Raw genomic sequence first — 23,211 nt, 5'->3', positions numbered from 1 at the left:
TGACTTTTGATTTTGATTTGATTTGATCAAAGATAAAAACAAACAAACATGGATATTGTGAAACGATTACAATCTAAAATTACGGTTTTCTATTTTAGTGTACTTTAATGTAATTTATTTCTTTGATCAAAGCTAGTAAAAACTTATATTGTTAGAAAATATTTTTATTTTAAATAAATGCTGTTCTTTTTAACATTTTATTCATTTTTTATTGATGCATATTTAGCGAGACAAATAGACTTGAACATAGGAGGAAATGGTCAAATGTAAATATTGTACATTAATTTCATGGGCTGATTAGTCAGTTATTTATTTTTGTACATTTTTATATTGATTTATTTCAGTGTTTGATTTTAAAGACATTATTTGTGTTCAGTTTTGGTTCTGTGCCGGGTCACCACTTGATGTTTTAAATTGATCCCAATATCGAGTCCTGGAACCAAACCAGTTAAGAAGGACTATCTGAATGAATGCTGTTCCTATCATTTGAGTTCCTCACCCAATCTAATTTTTGTTTAGTTTTTTACCTACACTAAGACCACCAGGCCACCCATCCAGTCCCCGTTCCCTCCATCCATCCACTCCCATGAAGAAAAGATGCCAATCATTTTAATTGGCACCCTGGAGGTGATTGTCCAGGCGAGACTCTGAAAGGGAGAGCAGTGCAGGGAGGAGATTGAGGCGACTAAACATGTGGTTAAACATATTGTGTCCGCTTGTCCACCATTTCCTGAAAAATAACTGTGCCGCCCCCTCGTCTGGAGAAAAGAGCTGCAGCTTTAAAGAAAGAAGGGCTAGAAGAACAAATGAATCCTTGATCAGCCTAAACTGATATAATAAATATTCAGAACAGTTAAAATATCGGCATGCTGCTGTTTTGAAACCTGAAAACCATTGCTTAATGATGTATTTATTTTAGTAATCAAATTGTATTTGTTTCCTGAACAATGAAACAATACTCTTTATATACACACACACACACACTCACAGAGAGAGAGAGAGAGAGAGAGCATTTAGCAGTGACTGAGAATCAGAAAAATGACAAGGAAAATTACATAGACATATATTTATATGCATATGAATAAAAACACATGTACATATTGTACAATATGTTGGCTTTTTAGCCAAACCACAAGAAAGGCTCTTTTGCCACAGAACAAACATTTTTAAATAAGTGCAAATAGTTAATGAGACAAAGAATTGTAAAGCATTTATATTTTTCATAATTTTTTTTTTGTTTTTTTGTAAGATCACATAATACAACAGGAAAATACTGTGCAAAGACTCATATTTACATACTGTTTAAGTGTTTTCTTATTTGTGAGAAGCTGGTGCCATCATGTAATTTTTTTTTTTTTTTAAGTATTATTATTATAATTTCCTGACACGGTCACACAAATGCAGTACTGCCAAAAAGCTTATGGCTTACTTACACATAATCTTTGTGCCAGAACAAGAGCACTGACCCTTTAACAATGGAAGGAAATATGAAAGTGAGATCAAATAAAACAGAAAATCTTTCCACACAATCACAGTAAACTCAAACCACATTTTACAATCATATCTGTGGCTATGTTATTTATATATACGCTCTTTGCTTGTTCGACACACTTTGAAAACATGTTTCAGGCATATGGTTCCATAATTAAAGGGGCAACAAGTTCTCAATGAAGTTTACAAAGCATTGTTAATCTACAACTCTGCTGCTTTTCTAAATGTACAGGTCTGTGAGATGTACCATTCGTTTTTCAGTAATTATGTTAACAAAATGATCAGCACATCATCGTTCTTCTAGGAAACAGTTTGAGAGATGTAGGAACAGTTTTGCCAGTGTCGGTCTCAGCGCTTCAGGCTAAATGATGCTGCGGTGAATTATACAAGAATCTTACAGAAAATAACTGTATTCGACAACAACACAAGCACTGCGACCAGAACTTTTTGCACAAGTTACAATCCATTTGCAATCAAATACTAGATGTATAAGAAACTAAAACTGTGTTAGTGTCTTTCTCAGAAAGCAATGGAAGAGCAACTCAACAGGGTAAAGTCACTTGCACCTTGACCTAAAGGACTAGTTCACCCAAAAAATGAAATTTCACTCACCATCGTGTTGTTTCAAAGACATTCTTGCTCTTTCCATGAAAGCACGGTGAATAGGGACTGGAGTTTTCAAGTTTCAAAAAGCAACACAAGAGCAAGTGTTGTTTGTTTGATACTTGACTTAAATGCTAATATGACTTTCAGAAGATTTGAAGTCTAATATATCAGTCATTCATCAATGTCTCTCTTTTTTTTTTGTTCCATAGAGTATTTGGCTTTCTGTGAAAGTTAGTACGGGTTTAGAATGACAGGGTGAGTGAATGACAATTTTCATTTAGGGTTTAACTATTTCTTCAACTGTCCAACCTAGCACACTGTCAGAGGATAGAAATGATGAAGGGACAGTGTTGTAGCAATGGAAGATTATTTTCATCACCACAGAAAAATTTATCCTCTCATAATTCGGACTTCGCAATTTACTTTTTTTTTTCTCTCGGAAGTTTCCACATGTAGAGGATTGACTTAGAAGCCACTGAAAATGCCTATTCATATTAAAGGGCGTTCGCACTGACAGCAATGTGAGCAGAAGCCATTAACTTTTAGTTTTTAGGGGTGATGTACTCTGAGTAGGAGTAACTGTTTAGCAACAAAGTTAAACAGAGTTCAACTTTATGCAAAACATCAAACTTAAACATTGTAGGCACACAGACTCAGCAAGTTTGAGAGACTGAAATGACCATCTCTGTGAATGCTGCTTGAGAGCTAAACAAACAAGTGTGAAGGTCCTTGGGTCCTCTGGAGCAAAGCAAAAAAAGCACAGGCTTTAATGCTAAATACAACCCAGTTGCTCAATGCAAAATAAAACCTCAGATAAAACGGATTTGAACTCAACCAGACTGTAACAATAACACTCATCTATTTTGAGACCCCAAATCTAATTTGTTGGTGGATTGATTTACATGGTGTAAATTGACATTACAGGACTAAAAAAAACAATTTCTGCCAGTTTCTTCCCAGTGTGAATAGGATTTTGTCTTTTACATGCAAAATTCTTGGTGCAGCCTTTTCATGACACAAGCTACAAAATCATCCTTTAAATGTGAAAATATTGCATGGGTCTGCATGTACAAGCCTAGCCGGTGTCTAAATGATGTGCACATACTGGGGATATTCAGAAGTGGAAGTAAACCATAGTTGGGTGAATTTCTATAGTGGTGAAGGGAAGCTACAGGAAATGTAATTTATGGGATCTCATTTGTCCCAATAGTGAAGATGACTTTTCAATAAAAGGAAAGTATTTGAGAGAGATTGATAAAGTTGGTCAGAAGAAAGAAATATGGCAATTTTGCGGTCACTACCTCAGCAATTGCATTAGAAACACTCATGCAGCAGCTTTAACCAGTTTCTGAAATGCAAGGTTAATGAAAACCTTGTTAGATTTGCAATGCTAATAACATCACAGTCTGTGAAAAGTGTCCTTATATTGTTGTTGAGCCTATAAGGGCCTCGCTTTCAATTGAGAAATTAATGCGTTTCCAAGAGAAGAGACCAGTTTCGCAAAGTTGAGCATTGTGACAACTTGATGAGCACTTCTAGATGCTATTACTTTGCATTTTGTTAAAGACCCGTGTAATTCTCCACATGCTCAGATTTAATGTTGCATCACTGCTGTATGAATAATCATTCTGTCCATTAAACTCTCATTAGTACCAAGGTCTTGTACAGAATAAATGCCACAGAAGTTGTCAGTGCCTTGTTATCGTTACTGTACGTGTTCACTCTCCTGATTCTCTCATTCTTATACTTTCACACAGACTCACATTTACACTGACACGAAGCTCTCCAAAGTCAATTAATTTAGAGCAGCATAAAAAAATGTTTTTAACACCCAAATTGCGAAATGATTTTTAGCCTTTTACAATTACAGTTACATTTACAGCATTTTCCATCGTTCACAAAGAATAAGTTTCTCACCACACAAGTAATGCAAAAATGGAAGGAAACCTGTGGATGATGAAATACACCGAACACCGTGATACTTAATTACAGGCTTCGTCCCAAACGCTCACCTCCACTGAAACGATGGAGTCTGACCGGCCTCAGTTTGGTTATAGGCACTAGCTCAAGAGAGGCTGTCTTTCAGTCTCTTTCTGTCAGTTTGCGAACCTTCCGGTTGTTCATGGCACAGGTGAGACCCCTGAGACATGTAGAAGGGGGAAGGTACCAGTCAGCTGGGAATTTTTTTAGGAAACAGTCTTCTTCCCATTTAACTCTCCATCCTTCCTCTCTATCCTCATGTACGGCTCAAACGCTGAGGATCCGCACCCATATCCCGATGGCAGTTCATGATGGGTGCCTCCAAGGAGAGGCATGGTAAAGCATAGGGAGGGTGGTGGGACCCCGAGGCGTGGCGAGGGTGGGGTGCCGCCTAAAGAAGACAGCGACAGTCCAAACGTCCCAACCGCCGCAGCCCCGGGAGGCGTGGTGCTGCTACTCACCCCAGAGGAAGTGGATACGGATGGGCTGCCCAGGAGCGAGCCATTGCCTGTGTGTGGGTGAGCCAGCAGTGGGTTGGGTGGGTGTGCAGGCACAGACAGAAGGCGCCCCTGTTCAAGCAGCCGCAGGATGTTGCATGTGGCGAGCGATTCGGAGGTGGACGACGACCGTTTGTCAGTGTCCTTAGTCTGGTCCTTCTTCTGTTTGGTGCGGCGGTTTTGAAACCACACTTTCACCTGCCAAACAAGATTGAAAGTTGTAAGAGAAATTTACAGTACGAGACGTTTGATTAGTTATCTTCGTTAGCCTGGTTTCCTTAACAAAAAGCCAATGGGATTTTTCAGTTCGTTTTTGGATGATTTCAGAAAATAAGCTCTGTGACTTACAGAAGCTTGTGATTCGAACACATTTTGTTCATCATGATAATCTTCACAAATGATCACATCTTAAATCCTAAATCAATCAGATGAAAGCTAAATGTAGGCTATAAACAAACTAAGCTCTAAGCTTTCATCTCTGAATAGTTTGCAAGACTGCGATTTTGAAAGTCATTGTATGGGTCAAGTAAAATTTTTGGTTAGGTGTTTGGAAAAACATGTCTTCGCAAGCATCACAGATTACCACAAAAACAGGGTTTGTCTGTTCAGTAACATTGACACACATGGGAGGCTTCTCCTTATGGCTTTCTCATAAGCAAAGATCGATGAAGCATGAACTCGAGTTAAAGCGCTTCTAACCCCAGGTTAAAAAGTGCACTGAACTCTGCATGTCCTTGTCCTGCATGTTTAATTGATACAGCGCTGCTTTATTGCAGAGTGTATTCTGGGGTTGACGACGGGTCGAGACCAAGCTCCACTCATAAACATAGAGGAAATCAGTCCTATGAAAAATGCATTTCATCCTGACCGGGTTTTTACCTGTCACCTGCTGCTTTGTCCCTCCCTGGGGACCATAAAGGAGGAGATGGCGCCATTTTCGACTGTACATGCGCGCAGACACATCAACACATTGTGAGCTCTCAGAAATGCACATTCACACTCATTTTCTCACTCTTAATGTTTAGGGCTCGAGAACATGGGATGATTGAGGTTCAGATCCCATCAAGCACACCACTTCACACTTGTGTTCGTCTGCTCTGAGACACTTTTGACGCTTTTCTCTGAATATGGATATGTCCGTGCACAAGAAAAAAGGACTTAAGCTTTGCCGCATGTGAAAACTTGACGTTTGAAGCAATGTGAAACAATATTAGCAGCCTGTTTTACTTATGTTATTTATGTATAGTGAAATATGTGAGGATATTCACCAAGAAAAACCTAAGATGGGACTTGACTTCACTTTCCATTAATTAATTTTAAAAAGGGGTTGAAGAACTAGCAACCATTATTTGAAACTAAAGAGGCCTTGACATTAGATTTAGTAGTGTTAAACAAACATTTATATACATTATATCTATCTGTCTATCTGGTTGTAAACAGTGTTTCACCATTTGAAGGATCCATCACACAGTTTCAGTTCCTGTCATTGGTACAAACTCAATTCATTAGAGTCTCTAAAATTGTATGACCCAGGACCTGTATTGTTTTCGGCGGTTTGATGACCTCCGTGATGACATCAGCTAACAAACACACTCCGGAAATGAAGTGTAAACTCAGTAAGACACTAACAGCCGAATAAAACATAAGCCAAACAGTTTTGCAAGCCGAGATCTGTAAGACTGAGATCATAGACTCGACGCGGCCATTAGTGTGAGGATAATGAGATTGTGGAGCGATCCCTTTCAAGCTTACGCGAGCATGCCATGATGTGTTCATCAATAGTATGTGTGCGAGAGTATAGTTACATGCTCAATATATTTAAAGCTTTTTTATACTTTAAGCCTGTAATCTATGTATTGATATTCAGATTTTTTTTGCAAACCCTATAGTGGGCTAAGCTTACAGTTTTAGATTACAAAACCCTTATTTCAATAGAAGGCAAAAGAAAAAAAAATGAAATATGGGAGTGAAAAGACAAAAGCAAATCTCTTCCATCGTACATCTACACTATTGGGATGAAATCCTCTTTAATGAGATCGAGGGTTCACCGATGGGGCAGAGATTACTAAACGCAGGATCTGGATGACCTGGATTTGCTCTCTGGCCGGCGGCATCCCAATCCACCCTGCTCTCGTTCTTCAGCGAACTCAGGATCAACACAATGCACTGGTGCAGAATGAACTCCAGTATTTCAATTCATCAGATACTTTTGCTATATCAGTTGTATCAGTTCTGCTGTAATTGGAGACCCTGTATTCTCTAGCGTAATCTTCTCTGTTTATGTTGTTGTTCTGTACATGTAGTTATGAATGATGATGATGTCATGTACTGTGGTCATGGTAAATTTGACTTGACAGTTAAATTTGACATGGATGAAAATAAGGTTGCAAGTTTTCTTAGTTGGGCTCATGAAACGAGCGGCATGAACGGTCTAGAGCTAAATTTGTCAAGACAAACTGAGTGTTCATTGCCTTTTGGAAAGTGCTGGAAAAAGATGAAGCTAGCAAGCTAGCTAGATGGAGGAATGGATAGAAAGATAGATGGGTAAAATGATGGATGGATAAAAAGAATGAGGGATGAATGGATGGATGAACAGTTGATGGATAGAACGATGGATGAATAGATGATAAAAATGGATAATAGAACGATGGATGGGTAGAATGATAGATCATAGAAAGATAGATGGAATCATAGATGGATAAAAGAACAAATGATGGGGGGCCAGATTAATAAATGGGTGAATAGATAGATGATAAAGATGGATAATTAATGGACAGAAAGATGTATGATGATACAGTGATGGATGAATGAGATGGCTGATGGATGAATAGAATGATAGATAAAAAAATATGGATAGTAGATGGATAGAACGATGGATGGATAGATGAAGGATGGGTAGGATGATGGATGATAGATGGAATGATGGATGGATAAAAACAACAAAGGATGGAGGGACAGATGGGTAAACTGATAAATGGATGACTAGATATGTGAAAAGATGGATAATTGATGGATAGAAAGATGTATGATAGATGGATGAATAAAATGATAGATAAATAGATAATAGTATGATGGATGGATGATAGATGGATAGATGATAGGATGGTGGGGAGAATGATGGATGGATGAATAGAATGATAGATAAAATGATGGATGGATGCTAGATAGAGAGATATGCATTCCTCAGCTCTGAATTTTGCACAACCCTGAGCAACACATTGAAAATCCCAAAATAAAAAAGTATTTTATGGTTAAAAAGAGTGAGATGCTCACGCAGCTGACTGTCTGCTGATCTTTTTGACACCTCTGTTGACCCGGTCCAGAAGTTCCACTGGCCGTTAACTGCCCTCTTGATCCCAGACATGTGATAACACTGTGCAGCACGACGAGGCATTCTGGTGACCCCTCTGTGACCTCTCTTCTTTAAAGAGCTTGTAGGTCATTAATCTCATGCATCTTTACTGAGGAATTCTTAATTTAGCCGAGGCCTGAGTTGATGTATTTAGAAACTCTCTTGGTAGAAACAACATATGGTTTGTCGTGAACATACTTGTGCTGTTATGTCCAGTCAACTGTTGTCCACACATTCTGTTCACGAGCAGCTCACCTGTATTGTAATGTGGAAGAGAAAAGTGGTGAAAAAAGACCAGCGTTGCATGCATGCATATGCAAATATAAAATTATTTCTTCCTATTGCCATTACCTGATCATCCTACCCAATTACACCTGTTTACCTCACTTTTCCTCATACCCTGACCCTTGTTCCTAGTTTTAACGAAGCACATGTTTGCGCAGGTTCAGCCAACGGTCAACCCAGTCTTACCGATGGCTGGTAGATAGGGCTCTATAATCCTCCTAACAGCAAAAGCATTTGGACTATTATTAGTTCCCTTCCCCCAGCACTACTGGATGACATCGCCTGTGTGATCGGGCAATTAGGCTTACAGTGTGTGGGCAGATACTGAGAAATTGTGTCCTCCCATTGGATTAAAAGGCATCCCTGCTGAACCACAGCGCCTCTAGTGGTCGACCTTCAACAGCACAGTCTAATAGAGAACTCCACTGCAATGATGCATTCCCACCTTAAATATTATTATTTTTTATTTAATTGATTTAAAAACAATTTAATGTACATTTTAAAACACTATACTTTGTGATATTAATATAGCTATATTTGTTTTTGTTATTAAATTTAATGTACATATAAAACTATTCCCTGTTAGCTATATAACATATATATATTGTTATCAATTTATATTTTAAATATTTAAATACTATACATTAATATAATATTGTTTTTATTTTATATTTTAATTGTACATTTAAAACATTATACTTTGTTTTATGATTATAATAATTGTAATTATTTTATATTTAATTGTAAATATTTAATTTACATTGAAATGCTATACTTTGTTTATTATAATATTGTTATTAATGTAATTATTTTTATTTCATGTATATTTAAAACACTTGTTATGAATATGAATATAATAATAGTGTTATATTAATAAAACAAAGAAGAAGAAAAAAGATTAAAACACTAATGTGAGGGAATTTCCAATGCAGATGCTGAAGGAGGGACTGCCAGTTTTAGCATTTTTTTTTCTCACTTATAATTCATCTCTTATTTTGTTCCTCGTTTTAAAGTCAGTGTTCAGATCTGGGACTCTTAAACAGAGATAAGTGTTTAGAGTTTTCGGTTCTCTCTGATCCTATCAGATAATTGTATTACAATCTGGCTGACGGATGACAAACAGCAGACTTACATACAAACACCGCCCTTCAATCTTATCAAATTTTCCGCTCCTCTGAGGCCTGACCTGCGCATGCTGCTTAAAGTCCTGACCCATACTTTCTGCTCCTAAAGTAGCTTTCTCACATACTGCTATCAGCAAAGCAAATTAAAGCTGCAAAATTAAAATGAAATTGATCTTCTAATCTAAGTGCTCAGATTGTTTAAACTGGTGCCTTTCTTTCTTTCCTCTTCTAGATCTCATCTCTTCTCTTCTCCGCCAGACGTTACGTTACTTTACATGCTGTCTGGATGTAGAAGAGAACAATGAACAACGAAAGCGTTCGTTAAGTCACCAGCTCAGTGGTGGATGTACAGCAAGACATGATTTTCTTCGAGTTAAGAGCAACCAGAAACGTGCTTTATCTATCTATCTATCATGAAGTTACTAGGTTTTTCCTTCTAAAGCTCTTGTTTCAGTCACTTACACTTCCTATTTATTCATGGCTTACACAATCTTTCATCCATTAAATCCATGGCTTTCTCATGGAACCAAAAGCAACAAAAGAATGGTACAATGTGAGGGAAGCAAATCCCAGAGATCTTGGGAATAAAGACCACACAGTGGAGCCACCAGTTGCTACATTTAAGCACATAATATTCAGACAAGTAAAAACGCCATTCAGTTCATAAATGTATACGTTCGTAGTTGTTTTCAGTGATATCGAACACAAATGCATCAAATGCATTCTCTGAATTTGCTACACAGTTAAGGTAATTACTCCTTGGTCATTCTCATGCCGCTTTTATTCACCAAACAATGCATTCCCATTTTAAAACCATTTTAATGTGGAAAGTAAGAGTCTTTCTGTCCTTGACTGTCTGTGATATTTTATTTATAAAGACAATGAAAAGAAAAAAATTCAAGGCCCTGCTTGATTAACACAAAACCACTGAGAAAGATGACATTCCACTTTGATTAATGCAATCGATTTCTAAGTGAAACAGGATGATTCTGTACACCAAACATTGGTAAACCTTAAGGGAAATACACAAAAGGCTCAAAAGAGAGTTAAAGTTCAACTTTAAATGTTTCAAAATGGTACTCTTATATAAGCTTTGCCTGTCTGCAGTAAAGAAGATACAGCCAGTGTTGACGTCAACATCCTCAACCCACTTTAAATGAAACCGGATGTTTTATGACCCAAAACATTCCTGTAAACCCAAATTTAATGGCACATTCTTAAAAATAAAACTTCCATCAGAAGGTTTTCAGAGCAATGCATTAGAAGAAAAACATTCTACAAATCCTTTTGTGAAATGGAAAGATTCCATGTATGTTCTTCATGCTGACATAGACACCAATAAAGAACCTTTATTTTAAAGAGTTTAACAACAAATGTGGATGTTTCTTCGCCTTAAAAATAACTGTAAACTCCAATTTCAAGGTAAAGAGAAACACAAAAATCTCAGCATTGAAAGATCAACCTTAACAAAATGAAAATGACAGAAAAAGGTATTCATGTGTCATTAAAAAGAATGTGTGTGTGTGTGTGTGTGTGTGAGATTCCATCCGTGCGTTGTGCTTTGTGGCAACATGCTGCTGGCTGTATTGATTAAAAAGATTGCGCACACTGACTCACTCAAGGCTTTCAGACCTGCCAATTTAATTCTATTAAAGCTGCTTTTTATCACTGCAAGGACCTGCGAATTGAGAAACATTCAGATGTGATGTTTGCCCGCTTTGTTTGTACATCAACCTCAACCCAAAACCCAAATATTTATTCGATCAAAACATATTTGCGAGCTGAAACTTGCTGAGAGAACCTTATAAATCATAATCATGACTGTTGGCTTTCATCAAAGGGTCCGGTCTGAAGCCAGCCCCTGTGTTCTGCTGATGTCTGTTAAGGTCAGACTGATGGAAGAGACTCATTGTGCTCAAATAGAGAAACGCTGAGGTGAACCGTCATTCACTCAGCTCATAAAAAGCTCTCACTTTAATAAACACAAGGAAACAAAGTACTGCAAAAAAAAAACTGTTTATTTCCTCACGCTTTAAGCAAACAGGTCAGGATGCCACGGCTCAAGCTGTTCTTGTTCTTCGATTCATTTTTCCACAAGCCTCTATGTTGTGGGCTCTCTTTCAGTGAAGCCAAGCCATCGAAGCACAATTGAAATAAGGTTAAAAGTTGAACTAAGCCTGAATAAAGGCTCCCGATTCAGTCTGTATATAAATTAACAGCAGTATCTCCGATGATAAACGTCTTGCAGACATGGGATCTGCTTCATGATCAATGAGTCTACGGGCCCTGAACACCCATACAGTCATGTGCGGTTCGGATCCCTGCTGTGTTACGCTGGAGCGGGGAGCCATCTGCTGGGGACAGGGTCTGACCAAAAACCCTTGTTTTGATGTAAACAAACTGGGAATTCCTATCATTTATAAATACTCCACTTTTAGCCAATTATTCCCCCCCATGTGATGTAAACTGATCCCCTGAGAAGCTGCAGGGAAAAAGTTGAGCTGCTTTTAAACCTCACAAGCTGAGTCACCTTCAACTGTGAAATACAGTTTATCAAAAGAAAAAGTTGAATTAAACTCCTTAACGGTCCATGACTGTCCTCTGTAAGAGTGGTTACACCATTACAAAAGACGTACTATTGTATGTACAGTGAAGGTGTCATAGGTAAATGGTACAAAATCATGCAACATGATTCTATCTATCTATCTATCTATCTATCTATCTATCTATCTATCTATCCATGGCATTGAGGAAAAATCTCTTACTATGATTACTTGGTGCCATATCTTTAAAATAGATCCAGTTTGAAGATAATTTAAAGCTCTATTATCTGCTTTCACAAGACTCACCACTTCCTTTATTCTATGTAAATTATTATGCGAGAACGAAAACAATTCTGCGTTGAATATGGAGGCTAGATTTTATTATTTTATTAAAACCGTGATAGACGCATTGAAGAAATAAAAGCTTGAAAAAACAACAACAACAAAAAGCAGCTTAATGCATCGTCACTTTCCTCAAACGAGACCTTGAGTCCATACTTGATTGTGCTTCTCTCCCGAGAAAATAAACGAGGGCTGTATTTGATCGCCTTGGGTTAGAACCCAAACGCAAAAGACTGAAAAGGTAAAGATACGGATCTGGTCGTGTTTTATGAAGAAATTCATTGCCATTGCAAATCTTTTCACAACTGAAGCGCAACAAGTCGCGTGCGCGCGCCTGACAGGAGTTGTTAATTTCTCTTTTCCTCTAGTTTAATACATGCATGCGATTCATAACTAGCATAAGATATACAAAACAGTCCTAAACTCGGGAGCGCGCGACTGCATATTTATGAGTATAATTGTAAATAATTAGTAAGTCATTTTGGACTAAATTTTGGAATTCGATAAAGCTGTATAATATTGGAATAAATGATTGAATAGTGTGAAGTCTTTCGATATTGTACACGTAGAAACATAAAAACACCTACAGATCCCACTGTGATGTCGAAGGATACAAAATAGGCTAAATTCGCATTATTTATAAAAATATTTCATTTCTGTAGACACGTGAGTCAAATGCTCAAAACACTGCACGTGCAGAATAAAACACTCATTAGGTTAGTTTAGTTTTATGTTATTTTGCTTTCATTTATTTATGAATTAAATTAATGGATACATATTTACATCAACAAATAACGCAGTGGAATAAAATGAAATGCACATATTTTCCATTCGCAGTTTGCAGGTCGAATTGAAAGCTGTTGCACCAAGATAATTTGCCTGAGCATAAATGGATATGAATAAGTATTAGCACTCAATCTGTGATATGTAAATTTTAAAAGCAATTTCATTTAAATGAACATGTAAACGCTTTTTGTATTGAACATGATTTATTGCCTCCAAAGACATCATTTTATCACTTTGGTGACCAGCTGGTTCATAGTTTTAAGATCCAACAGATATGATTTGTGATCAAACGATTTACGTTGTATTTATTATTTTATTTAGACTTTATTTATTAAGTTCAATTAAATTTAATGAAAGCGGATTTTCCTTTTTTTTTATACATAAATGTACATACATATATATATTCATTGTCAATAATGAACCCGTATACTGCGTCTGATGGGTTTTTTGGCTCTTCATTTTAATTTAAATGAAGAGATTAATTCTGCCTTAACAAAACTTTTGACACGAATTAAAAACCTGTTTATACACTGACTGCGAGTTCTTCAGACCAGCAAAGCTTTAATTAGTTTTAATTTAAATCAAGAATTGGTGCTTCTAAAAATTCTATAGAAATATTACAATATTACACGATTTTGATTCTATAGGCTATTTTGTGAGAGCCAGGAAAATGCACTATTCAAAGCTGACTTTGGATTCTTGAGTAATTCGATTAATAGCATTCAGTCTAGTTGACGTATATCTTATATATTAGTTTAAATATCTTATATAATATTTCTTTCATCATCAAGATTAATGCTTAACTATATCTTACGTTTTTCGACATTTTAATGACCTAGTTAATTTTGAATGGTCCTGCAGTATGGAAAAAAACAACAACACGATTTAGTTACAAATAGCCTATTTTATTCAATGTAATATCAATTAATATTAGCTAAAAAAAAATAAAACCTGATTGCATGATATGGTTTAGTTTAAGATGGTGCAAGTCACAAGGCTTCAAACGTATATCAGGTGACCATTGTGTGCTCTTCTAAAACTTAGAGATCTCTCCTTTTATTTTTTGTAAGCATAATGGTGTTATATGGATCTTTCAAAATCCATGTGTTTGTATATTATCGTTTTAAAAAAATCACTGATAAATGCATCTGTAATAATGACATCCGCACAGCGCCCCTAGCGTCACATTTATGACCTGCCACCAGACTACATTTAAACAAACGTGATGATTTCTTTCTTCTTCTTTTTTTTTTGGTGAAACATATTTTAATGTCCAGTATGCCACCGTTCTACAAGAATTTGATTTAAGGGTATTATTAATCATTCGTTTAATTAATTCATGAATTTCTAATTGGGTAACACTTATTTTATTTATTTTTTGGATCAGTTTAAATCAAAATATAGCAAGGTTTGAAAACATGACTGCAAACATCATAAATGGCTCCATTAACCTTATAAAATCGGTTTGTTTGAATAAACCTTTGCGATGTGATGAAACCATTGTTTGAATCAAACCAATAGATTATCATTGCATGAAATCATATTTTTCAGATCCAACTTTATGGCAATCTAAGACCCGTGGTCAGTGCAGATAATACATTGAAATTGCTTTGAAATTGCTACATCATTGTCTGTTATTTATATACATAAAAAAGACAGCATTAAAGCAAAATTGCGTGTTTTGAAAAATTGAGTTCTGAAGCCATGATGAATGTCCACGTAATACCTTGCGTCTTAACACCATTTATAGAGGTGATTTATTCAGGATATTCTCTGTGTGATAGTCGGTTTTGAAAACACGCTGGTAAAGTTAGCCTATATTAGATGACCAATAGTAAATAATCACTTGGATGATACCATTTAAGTAAATTAAACTTTAATTAATAAGAAAATGTTTGATTTCGGCAACATTAAAAATAGATCAAGTACATCTGAAGTGCATGGATGATGACTGGACAACTGACCCCCCCCCCCCCCCCAATGCTCCTCCCACTAACGCCCATTGTGCGAATACTGATTATGAGTATTGTGTTCATAACAATGGTGGCTGACATGCAGCATTTGCAGAGATTGCTCCAGCGCTCAATTTGACGTCTACACTTGTTACATTTTCAGCAAGTTTGCTATAACATCTGACCAACCATTGACTGCTTGGATAAAACAACTCATTCGTTCAGTCATTTATTTATCAATCCATCTATCCATTCATTTATTAATTATTTTCTTGTAGATATATTTATTTTCAATTTCAGATCAATGCATTCATATCTATCGTGTTAAAACATTTTAGTGTTTTTAGCTGACTATGTGTTGTAGTTTTTTTTTTTTAACATGGTATTATCTTTGAGGATATTACGCAAAAGATTTAACCTATTTAGTTTTATAACCCAATAGGCTAAATATGTTTTTTGTAAATACACTTTAAAAATCAAGAACAATTTTAAAATAACAAGCATTCCCTAAAATAAATATTGAGGTATTTTGCTGACTCTAAAAAAAAAAAATGCAAAGGCTATCTGACGTAAATATTTATGACACCTCTCTACCAGTTAATCTAATCGGATCTAATCTCCTTTACCGCGCTATACGACACAGTGCTACAATAAAAATCTTGAAAAATAACTTCGATGGGATCAAATTATCAAAACATATCACATGAAGAGGAATTCAGGAGTATTACAGAGACACAATCAAATTGCAAACAGAAATGTAATCAATATCATTTTTAGAAATAGTTTACAAGACGAATAATAATAATAATTAGCTATAGGCTACATTAACGATGAAACAGAACATTTTTATAGGCTATTAAAATTTAGATTTGCATTGCATTGGAAAGCGGCACGTCAATCAAAAGCAAAGCTCACTGTTATCATATTTAACAAGCATGAGTGCGTTTCATACCTGAGTTTCTGAAAGATTGAGCTGTCTGGCGAGCTCCGTGCGCTCGCGCCCGACCACGTACTGACATCGCTGGAACTCGAGCTCGAGCCGGTAGAGCTGCTCCGCCGAGAACGAGGTCCGCGTGCGCTTCGGCCGGTCCAGATCCAGGCCTTTTGGAAGAACAATCTCCCGAATGGTGCCCTTGGCGTCTGTTCAGCACACACACGCATTACATGATTCACCATTCGTTTTGAAATAAGCAATTTCTCTTACATTATTAGGAGTGGGAGAAACCCCCGATTCATATATTATAACGCATTTAAAAATATGCACGACGACAAGAGTGTGCATCACCGAATAAAACAATTTGTACATATTGTCAGGTAAACAGACTTGAATTTAACTCCGTATAAAGATGTGCATTTCTTTCGATTTCTAAAGACGTTTGATTACTGATAGTACCAGTAAGAAGTGATACGTTTAGTGGCGAAAATGTAGAAAATTTGACCACTGATCTAGCTTTAATTTTGTTTCACCTTTATAGCATGCAAAATCTAGTACACATCAATTAGGTTGCCAAAGAGGAGCTTTAAACTCCAGTATCCTGTCATTGTCCTTGATTGGTTTGAGATCTGCGAGCTTTTGTTCTGTTTGTTGGATCAAATCACGAAAACATGTTTACATTATAACATTTGTGTTCATATATTCATCCAGACAGAACAAGAAAGTGCATAGTTTGCGGTCACTTCAAGATTATTTTTTGTCGACATGAAATAAAATGATCGGCACAGTAATACAACATTTTATTGATATCACAAATGACATGCAACATCAGAAATTATAATATCAGATAATTATGTGATAATTACATTCATACAATATCTGCCACCAATATATTCTTAGTCTTGGTTAATACATTTTATAAACAAATGTAAGAAAGGTTTTATTGTTAAAATGCAATATTTTTATTGACCACTTTATATTTTTTATCTATACTATTGATTTCCACGTCACTTTCGAATTAAATATCCAGCGGTTTTGAGTCTTTGAGCAAATAAGATACGCTCATTATACAGTACAATAGAATTGAATCATTTGAAAAAAATATTTACTCAAAATAGTAAATGAATTATCTACACAATTATATAGCATTAGGAGTTTTTTTTTTTTCAAATGTTCCTAGAAACCAAACATTATAAAATATATTATTGACAAATAATAAACCGAAATTAATATGTGAACTCATTTTAAACTTGCCAATGAAACTGAATATATTGGAATTTTAATAAAGTGACTTTTTCATATTGATTGATGCCTCACCATCATTAAACCTTACAAAAGTAGTAAAGTAAAGAAATACTAAGTCGTATGTCTCAAACCAAAATGTGCATTATTTTATGGGGGAAATGCTTTGGGGAAACAAACTGATATTGCAGTGAGTCATCTGTTAGGGTGTGACTACAACAAGACAAGTATCTAGCTTTCATGATTTTTTCAGAGCTTCAAAAATAGTAACTTAAATCATATTAATGTGATATGTTATTAGAATGGGTTTAATTAGCTTGGTGTTAAAATTATGTGGTAAAGTATTCATATTTAGCTCCGCCTCTCTGAATGTCTGCCTGGCAACCAAACTCAGTGTCTTATGATCACATTTAATATCACAATAAGATTAATGTAAAGAGGTAGAATGTTAATGGCGAACCCTTCTTTAATTTATTTTTCCTGGCTGTTTCAAATCACCGCGAGCCTATGAGCCTATGACACAGACCTGCTGACCTTTCGTTGACCCCGGTTCTCACGAGGACTCGGGCGCATTCAATCGTCAGCTTTAAAAACAAATAGTGACACCGGGGATTGCGGGCTTACTGCGCCAAAACCCCTCAGATCCCCTACGATCCCCTACAGTTCGTCCAATCACAACCCAAATACTAGCTCGGCTGTTCACTATTGCAGGACAGTCTGTGTGCATTTAATTTCATAAACCATATAGTTAAAAGGAATTTAAATGAAATCATATATAGAGCATGATAAATATTATAATCAAGTATTGCTCTGTTGTATATATTACAACAAAATAAATCTCATAAAAAAAGTTACACTGGAAATATATAAATGCTTTGAATAGCATTGCAATGCAGTTACTAATTCGGCCACAAATTGTCATTTTAAAATGTCAAATTCGTTACAGTTACATGGTGCAAACAATTCAGATGATAGTCAGATATTTAGTGCATTGATATTTATGTATTATTACATTTTTGGCTCGTGTTTTGGAACACGAAACATATGCATATAAACGTGAATTATTATTAATTTTTTTTATCACGAGGTGAATGGCTTACATCTCCTGAACGAAAATAGCCTATAATATCACTTTACCAGAAATTATTTTACAATATTCCCTAAATTACTTATAGAAATACCATTTGTATGGACTTAATTTTATTTTTAGTTTTTGTTCTGACAGTTGTTCCCTTTTCTCAATTTTATAATATCTTTAGAAATACTTTACCTCTGTAAATAAAGGGTGTTCTGCCAAAGAAATATAGAATATGCATTGTGTTTAAAAAAAAAAAAAATAATAATTAAAAACTAACCTACATTTAAAAGTGGGCTACATCTTTAGATATTTTTCATAAATTTAAATAACCACTTTCGATTATGCTTAATGTTTGCATGTTTATGTTGTTGTTTAACCTTTTTTTGGCTCGCAAACATTAACATTTAGCCTAATAATACACATAAAATAAGCCCAATACTCAAGTTTGCTGGTTGCAGTTTGTATGATATTAAATGGGCCTACATAATCCCTTTCATAAATTGCAAAAAATATAAAAAAGACACCTCTCGAAAACACTTATATTTTTTATTTCTACATATATTTTTTTTATATAAATTGCAACTATGATGCTTTAAATATCTGTTAAGTTTCCTATATTAATATATATATTTTTTTTTATGCATAATTTTAAGATTTTGTGGTGGTCTATTGGGAGCTTATGCCTACAGTTTTGTGCATGCATTTTTGTATTAATGTTTGTCATAATTGGTCAGTATTGTAAACTAATCTCAGATATTGGTGTTTATGATAATAATCACGACCACTATAAGAACAAAATGCTCTAAACGAAACTGAACATTTCGTGTAAAATTTGGTCTGTGTTGAGATATTGGTAAAATATTTTAGCTTTTTTTAATTAAATGGCAATAAAATAAAAGTGAGTCTGTTGGTTGCATAAGTAAAAAAAATATTAGTTTTGAACTGAATTCGTTTTTAGCTCCAGCACATTTACGATTGACATTCGCTCACTCACCTCTGACCAGAATCCTTCGGCAATAGTCCGGATCGACTCCTAAAAGTTTATCGTGTCCTTCCTCGCCAGATGAAGTCGGTGTGGACGCCGAAGTCCCGGGTGTGTCGGTAGAACTCTGCACAGGTGACCGGTTCCCCACTTCCGTCCGGCTTTTAGAGTCTCTGCCGTGGTCACGGCACACCGAATTGGATCCACAGTGGTTTCGGTCTTCGGCGATTCCATCGCCCATACTCGTGGCTTGATCAAACATCTAATAAATTAACTGTTTTGTGTGTTCACTTAGTTTTCTTGAGCAGTTTCTGACTTTGAATAAATAGTCAGAATAAGTTATTTTCTGTCAGAAACAGGGAGATTATTCCCAGCAATAGCCTACATCAAATTAGAATCCAGCGACGGAACCGAGTTTCTGCCCCAATATTTTAGCATGTCCCGGCATCGGGCGTCCATGCAGCAGGAGATGTATAAAGAAGGGAGGAAGGTTGAGGTGGAGGGGGCCCTGTGGGCAAGTGGAAGGACCCTCCTCAGCTCAGGATCGCGCTCAACCCAAAATGCGTTTTGCATATATGTGCTAGGTTTCAAGGTCTATGACCGAGGCACTGGGAGGCGCTTCACTGCTTCACCACGTAGAAGTAATTCCACACAACAAACATGGACCGAGCAGCGCAAACTTTCCCCTTTCTAGACTCGTACAGTCGAGTTCCTCGTTGTGAACACTGGGTGTGTTTTTGTATCTGATCATGGCTCAGCAGAAGCTCTGGAGAAAGAGCCGACGGATTTCAGGATTTCTTCGGGAGGAGGGGGAGGTCTTTTTTTTTTTTTTACGAGGGACCAATTCAGGAGTATCTTATAATAGACAACAGAATACAAACGTGTGGGCATAATGTGGGTGTGATTAGAATATGTTGAACACAATCTAAAGGCTGCAGCCGTCATATTAACATATAATTTCCAGAGTAGAGCAAGTATTTTTTTTTTACGTTGACTGACAGCAGCGACGTCACTTCCGGTAAACAGAAACGAGTAAAAGCACGAGGCGGTTTAAACGCACTTTAGCGTTCCGCGAAGTAAACGATCCCCGATGTTGTCTTGATTTAATGACTTTTTTTTGACTATTTTTTTACGCTCGGTAGGCTAAGTATAATTTATTACAGTTAGGCTAGATTACACTTTTTTAACCTATATCACAGAAACCGCGTTTAGTTTCTTAATATCGTCCAAAACGAATGCGTTTTGATTAAAAAGTAGCCGTTCACAACTATTAAAATACTAAACAATTATTTAAAAGTCTTTTAACTAAATCTTAAAGTAGATTAAACAATTAGGGATGTAGGCTATGTTTATTTTTGCAGAGATACGCGTAGATGAATAAACTATTCAATATTCGCCATCAAACTAAGCAAACTGTTTAGAATTTTTTTTTATATATCATGACTTTTGTCCATTTCTATATTGCTTTGACACCGTTGTTTAATTATATTCGGGTTTTAGACTCAACATTGACAAATGTTCAGCCAACTTAAGCCCAACCTTTGAATTTGCTTCCAGAATTGTTAGATGGGAAAGGGGCTCGGTTCGTAAGATGTAGGTTATTGTACACATTCTGTCAGTTATTGTCTACCCTAAATATGAAGGAGAGGTTTATTTGTGTTTACCTCACGGTGCACGAACCGCAGGTGTTCATCTCATCATTGAACCGCTGCCATAATACACAACAACACAATTAGAATCTTTTATCTGAGTGCGCAATCCCATTACGGAGGCCGCAATGACATAATTGCAGTTTTGCCACTTTCAGCAGTGTTTATCATTCAGTGCTGAAATGGCTCATTATTGAATTCAGCTGCTCAGCACAGATTAAACCGTGAACGGGATGAATGGAGCTGTCAGTCACTTCCTCAAACCAACAGTACAGTCAAGAGAGGTTTAATTGGCTCCACTGCTCTCTGGCCCCACAGTCTCACGCACGGGCCTTTCCTCCAACACACCAAAGTTGCAAAACAGCAGATATAGCATGCACACAGATAAATAAACAAACAGACCCTCCTCCCTCCAGTTTTAGCCGAATAATTCCAGAACATCACGTAAATAAAAAAAACAAAACAAAAATTAAATTTAAATTTGAACACGTTTGAGTTACACAAGTAGACCTAGCTTGTGTTTTTACTGTAGCCGATAACTGTCATGAAGACGGATTAAAGTTTTATTAATTTTGTCTTTCACACAAAAAAATCCAAGATTATATATTTGCCAATGTGTTATAGCCTACGTAAACAACAAAATTAAGATTTTTTTTTAAACGTATACAGCTAAAAGTTTATTAATTAATTTATTAATTAACAGTCAATGCTGTAAGAGTTGTGTATACAGAAATGGACTTTCCAAAAAAAAAAAAAAAAAAAAAAAAAAAAGATAAAGTGGAGCTGGTCTTCCGTTCCATCTTCTAATAAAAGTTGGTTGGATATTTTACCAGACATATTTTGTCAAGTTAAATAAAATGAGGCTTAATACGATTCATTCAACATCGTTTAATGTTAGCCTAGGCTTCTCAACCTGGGTAAATAAAGTTACAGTGCATCTAATTTATTTATTTATTTATTTATTTTTAAGCTCAAATCAAAACGTAACAGTAGTTAATAATAATAATAATAATAATAATAATAACTAATATCAGTAGCTATTATTCAATTAGCCTACATTTTTCCGTATTAGTTGATGAGACCAAATAAACATCCTTTAACGTTTTTAAAAATGTTATCTTTAAAGTGAACAGTAATAGGTACAACTAAGAAAACGTTTAAACCGGAACGAAAAATCAATTAGATAACAAGGAAACTGGCATAAACTCGCAACAATTTAAGACGTCGTGAACCCTTTGCGAACAGACTAATATCGAAAACATAAAATCAACGTATTTTATTCTAAATAATTGGCTATATAAAACTGTAGACTATGTAGATAATATTTCACAATAACATGTAGTCTAATACACAAACACAAAGGAAATTTTAGTATTTTAGAAAACAAACCGTTAGGTTATAATAGCATACAAACAATATCGAGTTTTTTTTTAATTTATTTATTTTTTACTTTTTTTTTTAATACAGTCGCGTTTTTTGCGCTCGTATTTTCGCAAACACATTTTAATAACAAAGAATAGCAAGTTAATTAATCAAATGTAAAGTCACTTATTTTGTCCATCCCGCAGCTATCTTTTAGTCTGTTAATGGAAACTTGTGTGAATCTCTTGAAGTTGTCAGTTTTGTGGTTTGTATCAATACGAGTTTGAAAACACTCAAGTCAAACCAGCTGCATCGCATGCTCTCACATCTGTGAACATGTGGCAGTGTCGTGAGGAAGCTGTATTATAGGAGGCTTCATTTGGCTTTGAGCAGAGTTTTCTGCTTCGGTCCATCAGTGTCAGATGTCGCAGTGACACACAAAGGTAGTGACACTCGGGCATAGAGACAATACTCTGCCCGGAGGAGGAGATCCTCCTGACACACACGAAACACAAACCTTGACGAGCTGATTTGGGCTCGCTATAAAATATGGAGCGTACTTTATCATTATTGAACACGAGATGAATTGCTACAGCTCCCTCTAGAATGGCGGTAACCTTAAATTAATTTAATGTTGGTTACAGAAAATATGAATGAGGAATGCATGATGCATTTATTTTTTTATTCATACATATACATTATGTAAATATATGATGCTACATTTCAGAATTATTTGAAAGTAAGATCGAAATGAAGTTTCTAAGAAATAGCATGAGGTTTTCAACTACCTTTAGCCTTCTTTAAAAATGAAATAAAATCTCACCAGTCAGATCACAATCACAAGTTTTTCTAATTTCATTCAATCTTCTGCAGGACAATTGATTAGTGGACATTAATACATTTGTATGGTATCATTTACTTGATTATCATGCATTATCAAACATGTGGTTTTATTGTACATTCATCAGTTACCAATACAGCAACCAAAAGTCCAAGCCCTTATATT

At 35.8% G+C, this 23,211-nt stretch overlaps 1 protein-coding gene across 1 annotated transcript; it reads right to left on the bottom strand.

Annotated features, from left to right (window-relative positions):
* Window positions 1-1,051: 1,051 nt before the first annotated feature.
* LOC113105880 (ventral anterior homeobox 2) lies at window positions 1,052-20,295 on the bottom strand. The gene is made up of 3 exons (XM_026267248.1): window positions 19,207-20,295; window positions 15,911-16,098; window positions 1,052-4,772 (listed from the first exon to the last, which is right to left on the bottom strand). The coding sequence occupies exons 1-3, from the start codon at window positions 19,454-19,456 to the stop codon at window positions 4,284-4,286; spliced, it is 927 nt and encodes a 308-aa protein (XP_026123033.1). The 5' UTR covers window positions 19,457-20,295; the 3' UTR covers window positions 1,052-4,283.
* Between the last annotated feature and the right edge of the window lie 2,916 nt (window positions 20,296-23,211).

The sequence above is a fragment of the Carassius auratus genome, chromosome 7 (genome assembly GCF_003368295.1).
Source record: "Carassius auratus strain Wakin chromosome 7, ASM336829v1, whole genome shotgun sequence".
Classification (NCBI taxonomy): Eukaryota; Metazoa; Chordata; class Actinopteri; order Cypriniformes; family Cyprinidae; genus Carassius; species Carassius auratus.
This window is presented reverse-complemented; position numbering and strand designations above follow the sequence as displayed.

What these genes read in the sequence shown, in the direction of transcription:
- LOC113105880 (XM_026267248.1), bottom strand. Translation starts at nt 19,456, where the DNA reads ATGTTTGATCAAGCCACGAGTATGGGCGATGGAATCGCCGAAGACCGA. An exon ending in CCGAAGGATTCTGGTCAGAG is followed by an intron (nt 16,099 to 19,206) that starts GTGAGTGAGCGA and finishes TGTGCTGAACAG; the next exon opens with ACGCCAAGGGCACCATTCGG. An exon ending in TCAATCTTTCAGAAACTCAG is followed by an intron (nt 4,773 to 15,910) that starts GTATGAAACGCA and finishes CTTGTTTGGCAG; the next exon opens with GTGAAAGTGTGGTTTCAAAA.